Genomic DNA, 21,192 nt, shown 5'->3' on the forward strand with positions numbered 1-21,192 from the left:
GGTATATACCTGTATCTTGAGTCTCAGTCTGCTTTTCATGTTTTGGTTCTGAAAAGAAGGGAAAATAAAATTCCTGGGTACTTGATATGCATTAAGTATTCTAAAAATTTGGTTAAATATACAGTTATTTTGTTAATGACAAAAGCAAGGGCCTTAAATATATAAAGCCTTTCTGGAGCTTGTAGTAGAAATTCTACATTAAAAACCCCAAACCAGATGTGTACATATTGCTGAAATTTCTAGACTTTCTATCACACAGATGAAATGCTGAAAACAATTACAAATTACAATCACAAATCTATCATTCAGTACAGTTGTTACAATTCTCCTACATTCTTAATCTTTGCATAGTCATTCTAATTTTTGTAATTCTGAAGAAGAAATAGATCAAGAATATTCATTATTTAATTTTAGATAATGTCTGAAAATAGACAAAATGCTATCCATTGTTTGAATTTTCAATACACGCTTATTGTGAATTTTCGACTGAAAAAGTTCATTCAGTTTGGATAATTTAATCATCTAGCAGGTACTAATCCTCATTTGAAAAAAGTTGTTTACATAACATAGAATTGTTATGTAAACTGTGTTTTAACTATGTTTAAAAAACATAGAATATCCTTACAAACATCCAGAACTCTTTCTTTCTAATGGGAATCTCAAACTTGCTTTCTTTCTCTAGTTTCATGGCTAGAAAATGTAGGAAACTTTCCATAAAACTGGAAGTTATGTACAATAACTGAGTTCTTGTATTCCAAATTCTATGATCAATCATTTACCCACTCCACTCTGGCCACTTATTTCCACTAAAGAATTTTTAGCTTTGGCAATAACCTCAGATGTGACTACAGTGATCTTATTTGAGCAGTTCCTGATCTGAATTAAGAACCAAGCCTCACAAAGACAGAGTCACAAAAGAAATTTGACTCTCTGCCCAGCAATCATCTTGCACTGTCTTTAGCTTTGAGAACTCTAGAAAGCAGCAGGACTGGAGAAAATATTTTACCAGAAGGTCTTGCCAGAAGAGAGGAAACGTGATAGAAATGGGGAACATAAATTGACTCAAAGCGATACTTCTATTGATTTCACAGACAATTGCATATGAAGGCTTTAATGTGAATCTTCTGGTGGGGTTCAACTGAAGGTTTGGAGCCCATGCCAAAACCACAAGTTTCACATTTGAGAGGAAGGATTTCAGATCTCCACAATGGCCTCCAAGCACTCTTTCACTTCAGAAAAACGGAGCCAAAATTGCTCTTCTCCAAAAACAAAGTAAATCTGCGATGTGCTTAGAGATAAAAGGGATGAAAAACAGGTGCTACTGCTAAAATGGTGTCCAGCACATGAATATGAACATGCCCTGAAATTCCATGGACTGAACTCAGACTGAACTGAGAAGGAAAAAAATGATGTGTGACAGAAAGGCAGCCTCAATTCACTGGTCTTTTTCTTCTACACTGCTCCAGGCTGGAGCTCTGAAATGAAATTCCTCTAAAAAGTACAAAGGACGCATTGTGCTTTCCTCTCACAACCAGAATGCCTTCAAGGTGGAACTTGAAAGCAAGGTAAAATTTGTGAAAAGACAAATTTTAACAAGAGGAAAGCAGTTTTCTATGGATTATGTTGAATTGTGGGAATATTTTTCTACATTAAGAAGCCTGACAATTTAATAGCCAAGAATAATAGTTTTTTTGACAGTCACATGCTACCTTAGAATTTCCTTTTGAGAAAAAGAATGGAAGTTCCTATTCTCCTTATTGTCCTAATCAGAGGACTGGCAAGAATAAAGAAAGTGTAGGGGGATTTATCTGATACTACTTAAAACTCTCATTGAAGTACGGACAGGCACTGCTACTTCCTGAAGTAAATGAATCACTGTATTTTCTGACTCCCAAAATGCAGTGATTCACTGTTATTGTACTGGGGTGCCAGAAGAGACTGCAGAATATTAAATGCTTTTGGAACTGATTTTAAAAAAAAGATGATGCAATTTACTTTGTAACCTCCCTGATCAACTTAGTCGAAAAGCAGATATAGATGTCTCTTCACAAGGGCATGGAAGCATTTTCTGTTTGTGTTACCATTACATATGAAAGAGCATGAAAAGTAAAGATTAGAAGTTACACTTCAAATGTAGGTGTGAGAAGCAAGAGAAGTGATTCTTGATTAGGAACTGATCATAAAATTACTTATAAGGCAAGTAAAAACTAAGCCCTGGGAAAAACCAAGAGTCACTTGCTTTTCTATCACATTACTGCTGAGACATTTTGTCAAGGGCACTATAGCTGAGGTAAACAATTATTTTCTGCAGACTGGGAAAGGCACAGGCTAAGGGCTAAGTACACCTTTGGGCCACTGAAAATATTTCAATGGAATTTTGACTTCTATCCCAAAGAAGGATGTTGGAATTCACCTCCTGATAACAAAGAATGAACCTCAAGGTATTCTGTTGCAAATATTTTGAAGAAACCCTGTCCTTTGCTCAGGTTACACAAACATATGTAACTTGATATGTTTAACTTAAAGATATGTTTAACTATTCTGAAGCATGGTAGTCTCCAGAAGGATATCACAGCAGGAATCACAACCACACACCTTTGTTTCAAGGTTGTAACTATTATTCTTGTTTACTTTTTGATCTGATCTCAGCAGTCATTAGCAAATCATCAACCAAATCAAACTAAAACAGTAGCTCCCAAAGAACTGATAGTGGCAGACAAGACAAAAAGGTGATACTGAGCTAAACAGATGCAATAAACCACATCTGACCTGGCCAGGGTTTCACAGGGAAAAAGGCATGGCAAAGCCTTCAACGTTCTTTTTCCACATATACACAAACTATGGCATTAGGACCAGTATGGGAATATAATGACTATGCACACTCTACACTTGGACCAGTGTTAAATGACTGAGATTGACTGATTACAAACACAGGGAGTTTGAACAGACAACCCAAAACCTTAGCTGAGAACTTACTAAGTAATGTGGCAAGCATAGGAAATCTTCAAACAAAGTAATTCCACTTGCATATTAATGAAACATTTTGATACTGCAATTTCAATAAATATAGCAGCTGTCCTACCTTGGTCTTCACTATAATCTTCATGCACTCTATCCTCTGTTTAAAGAAAAAGAAAAATGAGCAGGAAAATTCATAGACTTTTAAGACAATAAAGACATACAAATAATACAATACAGTGTCAAGTTTTTTCAGATTAAAAAAATATTTGAAACTATAGTAGTTCATATTGTAATAAAGTTTATAAGAGTGCAAAGGTGAAGATTTCTAAAATATCCTGTGAGAAGAACTGATTGATTTTCTGGTATCAAAAGATAGACTTAAAAAATAAAGCAGTATCAGCAGGCTTTCTTATATAGTTCATAAATATTCATAAATATTTTGATTCTGAATTATTTAGAAATTATTTATATATACAGCTAACTTCTACAGAGTAATTTTGGCATCTAATTGTTATGGCTTACTTGCTTTTAAAAAAACTTAGAGATACTACTTTCTTCTTGACATCACACTAATAGCAACATCTCTGGCATATTTAAATTATTTTTTATCCACAGAAACACTTCTATACAATTTAAAATACCAATATCCATTCTCCCGGAAATTCAACCCTCAAAATATTATTCTGCCCATTTGGCTGACATTACAGAGAAGTAGTACTCATGCAGGTTTTAGCATAATTTCCTTAGGAAGTTATTATGTCTACATTTTCAGTTTACATTCTGAAAAAATATTACCTAGGAGCTCCAAAGTCTTGTGTGTTGTTGTGGTTTTTTTTTTTGTTTGGGGTTTTTTTTTGTTTGGTTTTGTTTTGGTTTTGTTTTTTTGTGTTGTGTGATTGTCTTTGTTTGGGGCCAAAATTCAGTGAATTTTCAATAAAAAGAAAGAAGACTTTGGACTGTACCTTCATAATGTTCCATAGCGTCTTCTGGCATTATCTCAGAGTCACCTTAAACAGAAATATTTAATATTTTATATTCCAATTGAATTTTCATGCAACAGCTAAATAACACAAGAGAGCTTAAAAAGGTCACATATTTTGCTCAAAAATGAAAGAAACAATCATACTGACTTAATACTACAATATTTTATTTGAAAGTGAGAGCTGAATTATAAAATACAGCCATGAACTACACCATAAAACAAAGAGTACAACAAGTTCATGCATATTTGTATTTAGGCTTAAAGTTAGGAATATAAATAGGTGTTGGATAATCAATCCATTGATTAGACTAGCAAACTCCTGACAGAACAAAATACTTATGTAAGTATTTGTAGATTGGATTCATGGAGTGTTATGCTCACAAACATAATGATAATACAGTGGCATAAAAATTGTGCCTACTTAAAACTATCTAAAAACATTTGAAAATAAAACTGTGAACAAACAGTCAACATGACTTTGTAGCACATTATAATTTGAAGTAATGAAAATTTACAAACCTGGAGTGTCTGGATCACTTACTCTCTCTTCCAAATCTGCAACATAATCATCTAAGGCTGTAAATGAAATACGAACAAATAAATATCTTGAAATTAAAAATTTGAAATATGTTTAATATTTAATTGTTTTAACTTGTATCCATAATGAGTCTGTCAATGGCTAAATGTAGCTCCTTAGCTGAAAACTGAAAAACTAAAACTTTATATACTGACAGTTGCAACTTGACATATGGCAATCTAATGGAAGGTGTTGGGCCACTCTCTCTTCCAGCCTTCTGCTATACTCTCTGTAGGAAAACTAGGGCAACGAGAGCCATTGGTCTCCATCAGTATTTTTTAATATTTATATGAATAAAAAATGCAAACATCCTCTATCTTCAAAATTGCAAAGTATCTTCTTTACTAATGTGCAGGACGCTCACTTGGTGATGGATCTATAGAAAACAAGATATGAAGCAGAAACTGACCTTGCAAAATAAATATTTTATTTCTGGTATCTCAGATTTAGAGCAATTTACTTCCTTTCATTACCCAGCTAAATCTGGGGGTTATTTTCCTCTATAACTACAATTCTTTTCAATATTGTTAATATACTTCCTAGACATGTGAGAAAACACAGTAGTGAAGGTAGAGTAGCTTATCCTTTTACTTTGGCAGTATAATAGCTTGGATTCTAAACCAGTTATCCCACACACAGTTTGGAATAAACAGTTTTAGATGTATCAAACAAATAAAACTATTTTTCTGTCACATCTGTGACACCAAACACAACTGCAAAGTCTAGAGCTAACACTGAATCAAATATAAGAAGCCTAGTATAAACAGAAATTAATGACTAATGTAAATGCAAGAGACTGTCCACATTGTAAAGAAACATTGTTAGAATCCTGAAGAAAATATTTATCATACAGTAGAGAAACTGCAATATCCATTTAATGCTTCTTCATAATGGGAAAGATGAGCTAATGCCATTGTACACGGTATCAAGCATGACATGAAGATGACTATAAGGTAATCAGATTAGTCCAAGCCAAATTTCAAAAAGGTTTCAAGATTAAAATGTGCAGAAAGACAGAACAAGGACAGTTCAGAATTACGTCCTTGGTGTTGGCTCACTCTCTGATAGCAGATCCAACCACAAAGAACAAACAGTGCTGAAGGAAATGTACAAAAAACTGGATGCTCCTAATGTCAAGAAAAATAGCCCTTAGAACCTTATGAAGACAATATAAGTAATAAATCTCATTCTCTCTTTTTTTAGACTGCACAACCACAGATCACTTGCCTACCCAGTCCCCAGTAACACAACAGCCAGAAACACATAGTAAATAAAAAGTTTTTGCACCAATGAAAGCTACGTTTCCATACCTGTCACCTGTTATTTGTAATAAAGATTTTCAATAGGAAGTATGATGCAGTCATCCCTAAGTAAAATTCTCCAAGACAATAACAACTAGTTATTGAGAGGGAAAAAAAAATTCAAAATTTACCTATTTCTAAACCAGTCTAGCCTTTTCTATTTTTCTTTCTCATATAATTTGTTATATTGAGGCAGAAAACCATTATTACTGAGCAGGGAAAAACAAAAAGATACCTGGAATTTCATATGATTCAGACTCCACTGCTCCAACATCATCGACCATAGGATCGGTATCTGAAAAATAAATACATTTGCACAATTTTAACATTTTTAAATCAACAAACAATAAGAGAAATCCTCTAACAGATAATATGTAAAAACAATAACATTTCTAAGCTGAAATTCTAAGCAAATTTCTTCTAATGGCAGCAGGATATGTATATATAGACTGAAAAAAAGGTTACTATTTTATTAATATACAATATTGAGAATATATATATATAAATAAACTCTATACATATTTCCTTAAAAAAAGAGGACTCTCCACAAAAATTTCTGAATAAATTGGAGGAAAGAAGAATATGTTCATTTTGACATCTTAATTGCAAAGATTTAAAGTAAATGGAATTTGAATTTCTCCTCCAGTCTTCCACTTTGAAGACTAGTAGTGCTGTGAATGAGTAAGAGAGATACAGAAACAAGGAGGCTTAATAGACACAGACCAAAGAGTTACTTTGGTTGTGAAGACAGAATCTCAGTGCACTTCCAGCAGCAAAACATTTAGATGACATTGATTACTTGGGTTTTATCAAAGGGTATTAAGAGATATTAAAAGATAGGTAAAATTTTCAGCAGTACAAATAAGTATTCTGAAAAATTTCCCCCTAGTTGGATTTAGATCATATGACTCTGCTTTAATATTTTGACTTCAATTTTCATCATCCAGTCAATGCCCCAAGGTGACAAGATATGAGCATCTTCTTTATATGATGTCTTCATCTCTGCAGGCCTTAAATATAATTAATGCTCTTAGGGAGCCACATTTGAATGAAAGAAGAATGAGAACAAAGTATAGAAAAGACTGTGTCAATAAACTTTCAAATTTAGTTCAATAAACCAAAAGGTCCAGAAGCAGAATCCATACAGGCTTTACTGATGGGGAATTAAAAGATTGAGAGCAGCCACATCAAGAAGCACCGGGGGGTGCTGGTACATGAAAGACGACATGTAACATCTCTCCAACGGTGTGAGAAAAGGCTGAGAACTGGGGTTCAGCCTGGAGGAAAAAACACTCTGAGGCGACCTAATTGCAGCCTTTCAGTATCTTAAGGGGACAATGAAGCTGAAGAGGGACTTTTCACAAGGGCATGTATTGATAGGACAGGGGTTCTGGCTTTAAACTGAAAGGAGGCAGGTTTCGATTGGATATAAAGTAAAAATTCTTCACTGTGAGGGTGATGAAGCACTGGAACGGTACTTCAGAGAACAGTTGTCCAGAGAAGCTGTGAATGCCTCATTCCTGGAAAAGTTCAAGGCCAGGCTAGATGGAGCTTGGAATAATCTAGTCTAGTGAAAGGCGTCCTTTGTGGCAGCAGGGTTAGAACTAGGTGATCTTTAAAGCCCCTTTCAACCAAAACAATTCTGTATGATTATATTCATGCCAGTGTTGGGGATATGCATATCGGAAGCACAGATTAATATTGCTGAAAACCCATAAAGTAGCAATCAATAATATTTGGTTACCTGGGTTCCAAAACACATAGCATTAAAATATCCCATTTTGACTCAAAATATATGCATTTGTTAAATAATGCTGTGGATGGCACTTGCTAAGGCTCTGTTTTAATCAGAAATTACAAGTTTTAATGAGACATATATTCATTTTTCTGGGTTGAGTTTTCTTCTGTAAATTTATTTTAAATGTATTTAGTCATTCAGATACCTTTCTGAACTGAGTCTGGTGTCTCATATGCTTCTGGAATTTCAGGCTCAAATTCTCTGAGCATGTCATCTGTTGCAGGAGCTTCAAAAGTTTCTCCATGTGTTTCTTCCTTTACTTGCCACTGGTCACTTACACTTTCATCTACATCTTCATGTCTCTCTCCTAATCAACAATGCAGACTGTTAGTAAATAAATTTTCTTTGGTATATTCTATTACCAGCAAATATTCAGTCTTCAGTACACCCTTCGTGTTTTCCAGCTAGTCTCCAAAGGGAATGGGGAGTGACAGAAAACTTATCTGCACAGTCCAGCATTATAAACCCCACTTGCTGGGACCTTCTTTGCTCACAGTAAAGGCCAACTCAGCTCTGTCCACTCTTGTCCTCTACACAGCATTTTGAGGAAGCTTCTGTTAAAATGACTGATTTGAGATATCAGTGCCAAACAAGTCTGGGTAAGAAGACACAGTTTTAAGATTTGGTGACAGAACTTTCTGAATTTTTTGAAAATGCCAAACAAGTTGATTTGAATGTTTTATGCTGGCAAAGTACTTTAAATGCATACCAAAACCAGACTCGTGAGATTCATCTAGCCTATGGCAATGTTTATAAACTCTTCAGTGATTTCTAAGCGTAAATGCATTACCAGGCTGGGAATGGAGAGCTTCACGAAGGACAGATTGAATTTCCTCTTCCAATTCTATGTCAGCAGTCTTGTGATCTAAAAGGATTATAAATTGCAGTGAAGGTAAGCACAAAAAGCAAAATCTAAACATTAACTCAAGGCTTGCAGCTTTTAGTAGACTCCATAATGTTCTTAATACCTTTCACAAAGTTCTCTAGAGACTGACCTGGTGAACCTCTGCAACTCATACAATTAGAAAAACAATTTTGTCTTGCTTATTCTCCAGTATAGAAAGTATGCATCAATCACATCAGATTCATCCATCTGAAGATGAATTGGAAGAATTTATCTACATTGCCTTTTTTGCCCATATATTTTTCCAGGGGTAGTAACAACGTCAGGTAATTATTCAAACCAAGAACTCTCTTCTAAGGAATTGATTTACTAACACTTTCATCCATTATCTTCCTACAATTTAGGCAGCAGCACTAGCAAGTCATATCTGACAACAAAATGTGAGTTGAAGAAGTAGGGTCCTGTCAACTTCATAAATAGGGAAAATAGATACATTACAATATCAAGGTCTTGTTCTGCTACGAACTGCCAGGAGAAATCACAAACTGGTTTCATGGACAAGTGATTGTCATCCAACACACCAGCCCAGGACATAACAGGAATTTGTATGAAGTGTTGTCTTCATATAAATGTCCTGAAATTAACATTGAGAAACCCTACAATGACACATCTGACAAAAAAGCTCTAAACCAGGTAAACAGCTGCATTTTCAAAATGGCACCAGTTATGAAAAACAATCCCAAAAAAACAAAAACCACATACACACAAAAGAAAGCCACCCAACCAAGAAATATGATACATTTTATAATTCATATCCTAAGAAAAGTAATGCAAATATTTTGAAACAAAATCTATATTCCATAGATTTCACTAGCCATATGCTCTGTATTTGTATGTATGTATGTATGTATTAGATTCACATAAACATCACACAGGATAAGCCTCTTCAATAAACAAGAACAACAAGTATTCTCTGAGTAACACTAATGCAAATCACATATGTGAAATGCGATGTGTAAAACATTTTTTCTTGAATCCCTCTTAATTTTAATACATTCTACTAATAGTATAGGGCTTTAAAAATATTTAGATTATTTTTTAACAGCAGGAGCTCAGTTTATTGCATTCATTATATACTAGTAGTTTTAGCAGAAAAGTGAGTACTTTATTACCGTACTAAGTTGGTTGTGAGAGGGTTTTGTTTCTTTTTTAAGGTGAAGAATCTGCTGTTATTCTGGTTGGATATACAGATGGAAATCACCACAACTATACATCATCAGAAGCTATTCTGATGTGATAACCTACAATGGCAACCATGAAGTTTTACAACTTTCATGGTTAGTGATTTATATGAAGTTATAAACAACGATTCCTGTTAAATAAACCTCAGTAGATAAGCAACACAAAAACTAAAAAAGAGTCTGCATGTTAATGACACAGAATTATAGTGCAAATGAAGCATCATGCATTTTGGTTCGCCTCTGATTCACAAAAGGTCTTACCTGGTTCGACATATGACTTTTCAGCAGGCTGGACAGTCTCCTCAGATTCTGGTGATGTTGGCTGTGCTGGGACAGATCTTTCTTTAAGGCCTGCATTTTTCAGTTATAAAGTTAACTTTATGCCCTTTTTGAACTGATTCAGTTATAAAATAAGAAAGTTCTTTCAATTAAATTAAATTATGTTACACTCTCCAAAAATGCATTCAAACAACCAATTACAGGGCTGTCATAATATACAGTGATCTATAAGAAGACTAAAGCATATTCAGATAGTAAACAAAGATGTTTAAAAGACAAACATACAACGAGGAGGTAAAAAGGGACAAAAATTTAAGCACTTGCTTTTATTTCAAAGTAATTGAACAAATGACCATGCTATTCTCAACATCTATTCAGTAAAAAATTAGGCAGCAAATTTTTCTCTGTTTTCAATTAGGCAAAAAGTGCTTCATATGATCAATTTTATAGGTTCTATGAAGAACTAATTTGAACTTTACAAAAAGCCGCAAAGAATAAGTACTTTAAATTCATGTGTTACATCTTACAAGACCCGATTAAGACTAGTTTGTTTTGACAACTGACTATAGAAGAAGTGTGACTGATGGAATTTTGCCTAAGATCGTGACTATCTATACCACAGTCTCTTTCTAGATCAAAACACAATGAAAAGAAAGCAATCAATAAATGTACTGATCAACACCATCATCATGGCAGGAGATAAAGATACAGCTGTGATAGATCACGTCACATCTTAAGACACCATATGATCCAGAATGTGTTAGTATTATACTAATTCTCCTCTTAACTATCCTTTAGGAGGGTTCAAGCAAGACTTATACAAGAGCATAAGAAAATAACCACACACCCACATCCTCCCACCACTATGAGAGAAGTGAAATCAGTGGAAAAGACTGCACACAGAGGCTGTGCATTCCTATCCTCGGAGGTTTGAAAGACCACACTGGGAAATGGCCAGACCAACCTAGTCATTCCTCTGAAAGGACCCTGTTTTGAACAGGATGTTGGAATAAGGATCTCCCAAAGTCCCTTCCAAATGGCATTTGCTAATAATCCTACATCCAACGTCAATTAAGATAAGACTCCCTTCTCAACAACCATCACTGCCCAAAGCAAACTAGTTTTTCAACAGCTGTATACATGCAAATCAATGGAAAAGATAGAATATAAGAAAGCAGAGGCTAAACTATAATGAACACTCCTGTGGTACTAGCAGTCTTGTAAAAGCAACTCTCAAATGAATAAATATTACATTTCAAGTAAGTACAATTTAAAAAATAGTAATTACCCCATTTCTATTGGAGTCAAACATATCTCAATGTAAATTGAACTAGTATGTCTCAAACCAAATTTTCATAGACTAGAGAGAGATCTTTTATCTTTTTATATTATTTAAATTTAAATTATTTGAAGCTAGGTAGGTAGACTGTATCCAAAAGTAGTGTAACTAGGAGTCCACCATTTTGGAGTCAAAATAAGAAGCTAAAGAAAAATGACAAATTTACACTTCATTTTTAGCCAATTTTCTTCTGTCATTAAAAAAACACCCACTTAGAATATGAAAAAATATTATTAAATATTAAATATTAATATTAAGCATCAATATTTAATATTATTTAAATATTTAATGTTTTGGTATTCAAATTAAATATTATTACTTTATAATAATAAAATATTATTGCAAATATGTAATATTATTATAACATATATACTTTCCTGCAGTTTTATCAATGGCTACATTAAGAAGTTACTTCCTTCTACAATCATTTTAGGATGGAGACAAAACTAGTAAGTCATATTAACCACTCTCACACTTCAGAATCCATAAGCATGGAAACAGCCACCTTGCTTTCACAAACACAGTTCAGTTACTTTACACATACACTGCTTTAAGTAAGTAAGTCTTTGTATCCTCAATAACCCAACCACATGTTCAGATCCAGACAACCACACACTCTGCTTCATGAACAATAAATGAATTCAAAACATTTCAAAAGAGAGCCAATATTCCACATCAAATAAGCTCTATGGCTACTTAACAGGAAAGAAGGAACCAACAAAAACATCTTTGTTTCACTTGCACATTTCTAAACTTAACCTTCAAGCTTTTTGTACATGTCTATTGTGCTTAACCCTGATTTCAATTCAATCTTGTCAAGTATGTAATATACTAAATAATTTACTTTTTATAAGATATTATTTTCTCTCTTCTGTTTATTAATATTGCATTTAGCTTTTACATGTCTGGTGCATTTTTTGAGCTTATGTGGCGACTTGTTGCATTAAGTTTAATGACAATAATATTTAATAGACATACAGAACAACACAACAGATCTCTGGGGCAAAAATACTTTATTTTGTGGCTGTCTGTATAGCCCGGAGTGCTGCTCAAATAAAAATTTCTTTGGAAAGGAAAAAAATAAAACAACCCAACCTTTCCAGAACTCCATAAACTTTGGGTCATAGATAAAATATGTTAATCAGAACAGCAATTCATTTGAACTTTCACACCCACACAGTTACAAGTTCTGGCACATTACAGGAGAAAATAAAAAGTGATGTGCACTATACTATTGTGCCACCATCCTTGAGAAGTGTGATTTTAATGCTCCTCTGGTCAAATATGCATTTTAACACTTACCAGAGCAAGGCTGAAAAGGTATACCTATCATCACCAAAACCTAACAAAGAATGTTCATTATGGAAATGGATTTACTAGATCTTCATTCTTTTGTATTTTTTGCTAGGCACTGTAATGTTCACAATGCACATCTCTTCCCTCCTTCTTCATGAATTTAGAAAATACCTCAGAGTAGATAATCTTTGTTAATTATCACTGCCAGAATCATAAGATACTGTACTGCTTTCTACAGCTCTAATTTGAACTACTTTTCACAACTATTTGAATATTTCATTTTCTCTAAAAAAAAAAAAAATCCAATAATCTTTAACCTTATTATCACATAAATCTAGGGATCAAAGCATGATGAAGACATATGTATGGAACGGCTGAGCTAAGTGTATTGCCAACTGTTATACACAAAATTTTAGCAAAACTACAAACAGAATTAACCTTCAGGACTTCAATCTTAAATTACCATCCACATGCATATATATACTCACTCTCAGTTTCACTCCTTCATTTTGTTTTCTTGAAACTAATGCTGCGGCACTTCAAAAATCAATCTTAAACTTCCACTACAAATTTTGTTCTGAATTCTGTGTAATTATATTGCGCAGTTCCGTACAATATACTTGCTTTCAAATTTATTTGAAAATATTCATTTCTAGATAAACTTGAAAGCAACCATAGATTCAAGAATAATTTGAGATCTCTCTATTATCTCTGCAAAAATCTTTTTGCAACTTTATTTATTCTAATGAGACTGCTGGATAAATCCTTCCATGATGCTGAAAATACAGAAGCTCTAAGAACAAACTAACAGAAGACTTTGTTTATAAAAGCATCGTGCACTTGAAAGTGTTGAAGTAGATAATAGCTGCAAAATATATAAGCTGTTCTCTAAACAAGTTCAACAAGAATAGAGTAGTACTAGCATACCACATCTTAAATGTAACTGGAATACAACAATATTTATCAATGATGAAATAGATGGCCTAATTTTTATCAGTATTCCCTTACCAAAAGGTTGGCAAACTTGAAAAAAAATCAGGACACAGTTAAATAAAAAGTGATAATGAATCAAGCTTTCCAATACAAATATAGAGAAATAAGTAAATAGGGAATTGAAGAAATGAAGAAATATATTGTCATGGGATCAAAAGACAAAAATGTTGAAACATTTTGATTGCGTATACCCTGGGGTCTCATGATAAAGTGCAAATGTCAAGTTGGTTTGACTATTTGCATGCAAAATATTTTTCTCAGGAAAAAAACCAATTTCCTTAGGGAAAAAATTTGGCAAATAATAAGTTATATTTATTTGTTTAGTTCCTACAACACTACAGTCCATAAATGCTCCTCTTGCTTGTTTCTGTGAAATAGAAACATTTTATGGATTTCCACTACGTGTGTCCAGATAAGCCTATTAATATTGCTTTTAAACTTGCATTTCATATAGAACATTAGACTTTCACCTCCAGATCAGGCAAATACAAGTGAACAAGGAAGGAAAAAAAAACAGTCACAAAAACCCAAACCCATATTTAGAGCAGACTTGAAGTAACTGGCACCAATTTGACATTTGAATGTTTTAAATACACATTGGTAGCCAGACTATTAATTATTAAAATTACAACATTAACATATGTACACACTTGAGTTTCACATCAGATGTTTCTGCATTATGCTTACAATACCAGTACACACTGAACAGTTAAAAAAAATATTATATATAGCCTTTGTTCACACTTATTTCCAGAAAACATTATTTTCTTATTGCCATATTTACCACATTCATATAAATACTGAACTTTACATTCTTGAGGTCTGTTCCTCATTAGCAGAACAGGAAGTCTTGTTTATTTCTTTTCTTTCTTGTCTTCCTTGGATTGGCTTTTAACTATCTTTTTTGTTTCTTTGTCTTTTCCCACCTGAACAGTGCCATCCTTTTCACTGGCTGACCTTCTTGTAGTCTCCTTGGATTTTATACTTTTGTCTAGGCCTTTTTCCTTTCCTCTGTCTCTTTTAGTCTTGTCAGAATCTTTCTTTAATTTATTCACATCAACAGCTTTCTTGTCCTTTCGATCAGTAGCATCTTTTCCTTTCCTGGTTTTCTTTTTTTCGTCTTCATTTTCCTCCTTCTTGGATTCCTGTTTCTCCCTTAATTTCTTGAGTGATTCTTTAATAGCTTCTTTTACTTTTTAGTTTTTCATTTAAAAAAGAGGAAATGTTCAATAAGAGAACCATTCTTAGGCCAAAAATCATCTTATGAACAACCATGTACAAGCTTTGATCAAATTATTATTTAATGCTTGTTAGATTTTAAACTTGTATAATTAACTCCTAAGCTTTAAGCAACTTCCAACAAATTAGTTTTGACTTTTAGGAACATCTCACACCATGCAGCCAGCAAATAACCTAGGCTTATACGGCAGCTGCATCCAAATGAAGTGTTAATCTAGAGAAGATGATGCCTCTATTATCTTACTGCTATCTTTTGCAGAATCCTAAAACCACTTTTGCCTATGAGCGTGAAAATCACAATAAATTTTGAACCTTTGACAACAGCTTAACAGTTATAAACGTTATTAGACAAGTTTATCATACAATGTTTCACTGATATTGCTACCTCATATTAAGTAAAGACTTAAGAAAGATAACTGAAGTACCTGTTGAGAAGTATATGTAAGAAGAAACACCAATGTCCTGATTACTTACATCCAAAAAAGTTAGCTGGGTTAGACTAAACTCAGCTAAATCAAAGCACTAATTGTAAATTGGTTTTTTCAACCTTGCTTTTCAGTTATCAGTAACATTTTTTTCTTTGTTTTACTTTTGGAGTTGTGTCACTTGTGCTTCTTTTCTCTACTTCAATTCACATTTAGCTTTGAAAGGGTATACAGATAATATAGCATAAGAACAACCAGAACAGAATCCTTCAAATTTATGTTCAATGTTTACTTCCGTTTTGCCGTAGTTTTGAAAATATTTGTCAGTACCAGTAGAATTCTCCAGAATAAGGAATTTTTAAGTCAATAAAATTCAGAGATTTTTCCCATTAAATCTGTATGTAATATTTGCATTTAATTTTGAAATAAACACTCCTACATTATTAAGAAAGTGATAATATAACTTTTACATATAAACAGCTCTATTTTTATTCAGATTTTTGACAGAAACTGCAGTCTGTAGAGGCAAAAAAGCAGGACTGCCTCTGGGTGCTGTGTAACATTTCTGTGGAGTGAACAATTTGATTAAACAGCTCAGTCTAAAAGGAATGGCATCATCTTTCCTTCCAAATGTTTTTTTACATAAAACATTTGAAATATGCCATTTCTTTATTCTCATATCAAACACTGAAAAATAATCCAAAACTCAGGAAAGAATTGCTAAGTTACATTTACTACATTCTTTGAAACATGCAGTTTGCAACCAAGTTATACCAAGCACAATGTGGAACAAATGCTAAAAATTTCAACTTGATGCAAGATACTGAGAAAAGTCACACTGAAATGAGCAGCAAACTTTCCTTAGCAAATACATTTTTTTCCTCGTGAAGGTTTGTATGGTTAATAGCATCCATTTTTCACATATTGCTAGGAAAATCCACCTTGCAGTCTATATGTGGTTAATGTAATACAGAGACTGTTTCCATAGCTTCATGCTGTCTGGAGATAACTGAGCAGATATAAAAAGCTACACCGGAAGTACTCCTGGTACCTTGGTGTGTGTTGAGGCTAATAAGCTTTTTTTGTCTTCAACACTGTGACCTGTTCATACAGCAATGTAATTATAAATAAATATATGGCATAAATTGGTTGCAAGCTCTCCCATGTTAAGCTTTTAGAAAATGTTGCAATCAATCCCACAAATAATATTAAAGGGGAAGTTACTGAACTTTGCCTAAATTTCAATTCCCACAGCAAAAAAAAAAACCAGATGAAACTATTAAAGTACAGCCTTAGAAGAATTAAAGCACTCGAGTCCAATTACAATATAGTAACGGTACCATGAATTCATGGAAGATAACAAAGAGAATTCCACATGGAGCAAAATCTTAATTAAAAACATGCAGAATATCAGGTCATCATAAACTACAATCCAAACAAGACATCTGTTGTAGAAAAATCCACACAAACAAAATATAATCTCTAGTTAGGAAGCACTAGCATTGCTACTGGATTTCAATCAGTTGTAAAAGAAATACTGAGAAATTGCAAGAACAATAGTTTGCTGCACCATTAGAAAATATTTAGCCAACATAGCTAGTATTAGTAAACATTATAACCTACAGCTGGTGTTTGTAATGCACATGCATTTCATACATCATTATCTGCATAAAGTTTGCATGAAAAAAAACACCAAAAATACCTTTGAGTTTAGTTTTTTTCTTGGCTACCCCTCCTGGCTCCTCACCTAATTAGTTGCAAAATGGAAATAGGTTATGAACATGTTTCTGATGTTTAATGAATTGACATGAAATTTCCCAACTTGCCATGTTATGTAAAGAGTTCACTTTACATAGCACATTACAATGCTATGGAGAAATATAAAATACAATCTCTTTAAAAATAAAGCAACTTCAGTTGCAGGACCATTACAAGTACTGATACGAAATACTAACTAATCAAAGAAAAATACCACATTACCAGATGCTACTTTTGAAGCATCTGAACTTGAAGATTGCTCAGCTCTCTCCAGACAAGTGCTGCCACATAAGAATAACTGATACCCCCTCTGATTTCTCTGCAAAATATTTGTCAGTTCCCTCTCAAAAACAGTAATTTATGTTTATATAAAATTTTATAAATAATATACATAAATATTTATATAATATATATAAATAAAGTTTTATAAATATTTTATAAACATATTAAGTCAAAAGGTCTTCAAGTACACATTGAAGAGTGTATAAACTGACTGTTTTCTTACACTAAATTACAACATGACTATTTATTCAAAGTAAAATAAATGTTTTGGCAAATGTTTTGCTTAGATCCAAAAAACAGTTACCAGTTCATTAGAATTAAAATACTTAACTGCATTACTTCAGGCTTCTTAAAACTGTTAGTCTTCTTTTCCCACTGTAGCTAACAAACTGAGGGCAGTCAGCTTCTTGATTGTACTTCATAGCTAGTACCACAAGAGGCATAAAGGCAAAAGCTTTTCCAAAAATACGAATAATATTTAGCTTCATCTTTTTAATACCATTAAAAGAGACTGGATTCACTATCATGATGCTGTGGATTAAAACTTAAATCCCACAAACACAGCAATTTTAACCACAAAAGTCATGTAAGTTGCTACCTAAACGCCAACTAGAAAGTAAAGCTGAAAAGATACAGTAAGTATTACTGTAAAGTATTACAGTACAGTAAGTATTTATTTTTAAACTCATACATAATCTTATTAAACAAGAAGAGATATTCCCATGTCTCAACACTAGGCTTCTCATTCAGACATACAAAACACCTACACTGAACATCTGCACCATGAGCTTAGGTTTCCAGAAAACAGGATCTATCTAAACTGTGTCATATATCAACACTTAATCTGAAAAAGAAAAAAATACTTTGATACCCTATACTAAAAAAAAAATGAAATAATAAATTCAAATAATTTAATGTAAAGTCATTGTAGTTACCTTGCATCTAACTTCTATACTAAACGTTTTCAAAAAATCAAGCATTGACATTATGGCCAAAATTGTTTTAAAAAGGGTTAGTCAAGTAAAAATACAGCCTTTAGATTAATTTCCTTACAAATTCATACCTGAGATATGAGTATTTCAAGCTCTTCCCTCAGAGATTACCACCACTGCTAAAATCCAGAGCTCTAACGTGACTAAAATCATTATTGGGTCTTACTATTTCTAAGCAGTGCATGGAAGAATAAGTTAATTTTTTTTTTATATAAAAGGAAAAATAGACTCCAGCTTTCATTTACATCTCAGTGAAAATATAAACAATAAAATGTACTCCGTTGCACAAAAGCCTTATTTAAATTTAAAACTCCTCCCCTCTTTTCATATTAAAATTAAACATTACTGGATATTTTAAGATACTCTTAAAAGCATGTGTTGACAAAGAAAATTATAAAATTTTACAAGTATCAGTATACACAAAAAATATCATACAGATATTTCAAATTATTTTAAAATAAACATATATGCACTATGTTGAAAGATTACAAAACACCTTATTACTAATTATTGTTATTTCATTTGTTAAATATTCACACAAGTAGTAATTTTGTTTCAATCTGCTGTTAGGCAATGTGTAACACTAAAGTTCTCAGAAAATTTTCAATTCATGACATAACTGCACAACTCATATAAACTTTAACATATTAATAGACCTGTTCAAAAGAGAGGTAAGTAAAATAATATATTTTAAAACATTAGTATTATGAGATAATCACAAGACGTAAATCTTGATTTCTACCTGGATATGATCCCTGCAAGGGGAAATCCCTATAGCACAGGGAAGTCTTACTTGTCAGCCCCAATTATACTAAAGCAAGACGGGTGCAAACCACCTGGTTTTCCAAGATAGTAATATCCAGAGAATGTGACAAAATCCAGCATCTAAGGGAATTCATCCAAGACTTAGGCTCTTACAGCATGGGGGCACATAAACAAATGTCCAGAATTCTATAAATCATGTAGTTGAACTTGTGGACTGTTATTCTAAAGTCCAATTCAAGTGGTTTCACACTTGTTTTGAGCTAGTTTTAAAGTTCATTGTTTTTTCTATCCAATCTCACATAAACGTCCAATGCTGGCAATGCAAGAAGAAAATATACTATTTATAACATCAAATGTGGGTATAATGGAAGGTCAGAAATGGCTACTATTAGATTTAGTTAATTAAAAAGTTGAGTTCAAAGTTAACATAGTTGGATAGGTTTACAATATTTTTTTAAATAACTCCTTCAAATAGTCATTATAAAAATAAAATGCTCCTCTCAAAATGGTCATTTTCATACAGTGCTTAAAGGTGGTCAGCTTGCTATCTTGACTGATGTTTTGAAGCTCAGGAATATTACAAAGCATTTTTATTCTGTAACAAAGTCTAGTTCTTTCCTCTATTTTTCCCTTAAAAACCTCCACGAACATTATCCACAAACAATCCCCAAGTAAGAGCAGAGATTTAGAACTTGAACATCAGAAGAAAAATACATAAATACTATTTTTATTTAGAATTATAATCATTGCAAAACAAAAATAATAGGCAAAAAGCTCTCAAATTTTGAGCAGTTTCCCAGATGTTGACAAATAACATTTTCATTTTTAACAACCTAGCATGTTCAAATATTATTTTATTCACTTAATAATCCTGAAAACTTTAGTAGCCTTGCTAGGCAAAAGGCTTTGCCATGGGAAAAATTTCCTCTAAGTCAATTCCTCCACAACCTCTACCTGCATAAACACTTTTAACCTGCAGCACCAGGAAACAAATATAAGCTAATTAAGGTGGTTTATCCACTTAGATGGGAAAAAGGGAGAGTTTACTTTGCATTTACTGCAGAAAGGACAGGGGCCAGGTTAGCACTAAGGAGCTGACAGACAGCACTTGCTACCCTTCTGTAATTTATGCAAAGCCTGGATAACAGGATATAAAGTGTCAAGTTTTAAAACACTAGGGTTGGTGTTCAGACTCTTGCCTTAATTTATGATGTTCCATCAAGAACCTCCTTAGCCACACAAAAAATTAGCGAAAAATGTTAAAATTGCAGTACCAAAAGAAGAAATACAAATCTGTAAGCCAAAATAATGAACAATTTTTTCTCTCCTTTTTATTTTCCTATTCCAGAAGAACTGCAAGTCAGAAAAAATCATGATTGTTTGTACATCCCTCTGCACATAATTACTACTATTATTGTACATTTATAATATGCTATATTAGATATACAAGGTCATCTGCTAAACAAAATTAGTTTACTGACAGGAAGCTAACACCCACTTACCTTTAACTGAGCTCAGAATGCTTGTCTTACCAAAGCCTGTAACTCTTCAAGTGCAAGAGTTTTAATTCATACAACCAGCATAAAAATCCCTCAAACAACAAAACACCAAACTTCAGTATATTCTCCACACGTTGCTCTAATATCTCTTGCTTATTTAACTGCCTAATGTCAGAAGAAAAATCCAGATCACATACACTTGGTAGGAAGCATTTTTGTTCCCTGAAGTCACAGATGTTTATGCTGCACGTTATATGAGCAGATATAAGAAACCAACAAGTAAATCTTGACTTTATTAGCCTCATCTTGAGATATACATCCTAACTGACCATGAGAAAGACAATACTTAATGTATTTCATGCTACTGTGACATCATTATGATAGATGCTTATCTGATGGAAACCAAACAGGGAACACAGTAACACATCTCTCCAAAATGACTGATCTGTACACAACAGCTTTCCCCAGCTCCCAAATTACATTTACAATACAAGTAGGTTTTACCTCTCCCATCTGACCATGAAATGAAATTAAAATCTTTCTCGTGCTTCAACACCTTCTTCTTCTGTGCTGCCATCTAAATGCAACCTATACCAATAACAGTTATGAAAATCTGATTTC

General features: G+C 33.1%; 1 protein-coding gene across 9 annotated transcripts in view; it reads right to left on the reverse strand.

Moving 5' to 3' along the window:
- ASPH (aspartate beta-hydroxylase) overlaps positions 1-21,192 on the reverse strand; it is a 110,644-nt gene that overhangs the window by 61,177 nt on the left and 28,275 nt on the right. For 6 of the 9 annotated variants that reach the window (XM_072924688.1, XM_072924687.1, XM_041713914.2 and 3 more), the window contains 8 exons: positions 9,966-10,055; positions 8,410-8,484; positions 7,765-7,926; positions 6,057-6,116; positions 4,463-4,519; positions 3,924-3,968; positions 3,083-3,118; positions 10-48 (listed from right to left, as the gene is read on the reverse strand). In XM_072924688.1, the coding sequence (XP_072780789.1) occupies positions 10-48; positions 3,083-3,118; positions 3,924-3,968; positions 4,463-4,519; positions 6,057-6,116; positions 7,765-7,926; positions 8,410-8,484; positions 9,966-10,055 (564 nt within the window). The remainder of the gene's footprint in view (positions 1-9; positions 49-3,082; positions 3,119-3,923; positions 3,969-4,462; positions 4,520-6,056; positions 6,117-7,764; positions 7,927-8,409; positions 8,485-9,965; positions 10,056-21,192) is intronic. The other 3 variants (XM_072924685.1, XM_072924682.1, XM_072924683.1) reach the window with 2 other exon arrangements.

This window comes from Taeniopygia guttata, chromosome 2 (genome assembly GCF_048771995.1).
Source record: "Taeniopygia guttata chromosome 2, bTaeGut7.mat, whole genome shotgun sequence".
In the NCBI taxonomy this organism is placed as follows: Eukaryota; Metazoa; Chordata; class Aves; order Passeriformes; family Estrildidae; genus Taeniopygia; species Taeniopygia guttata.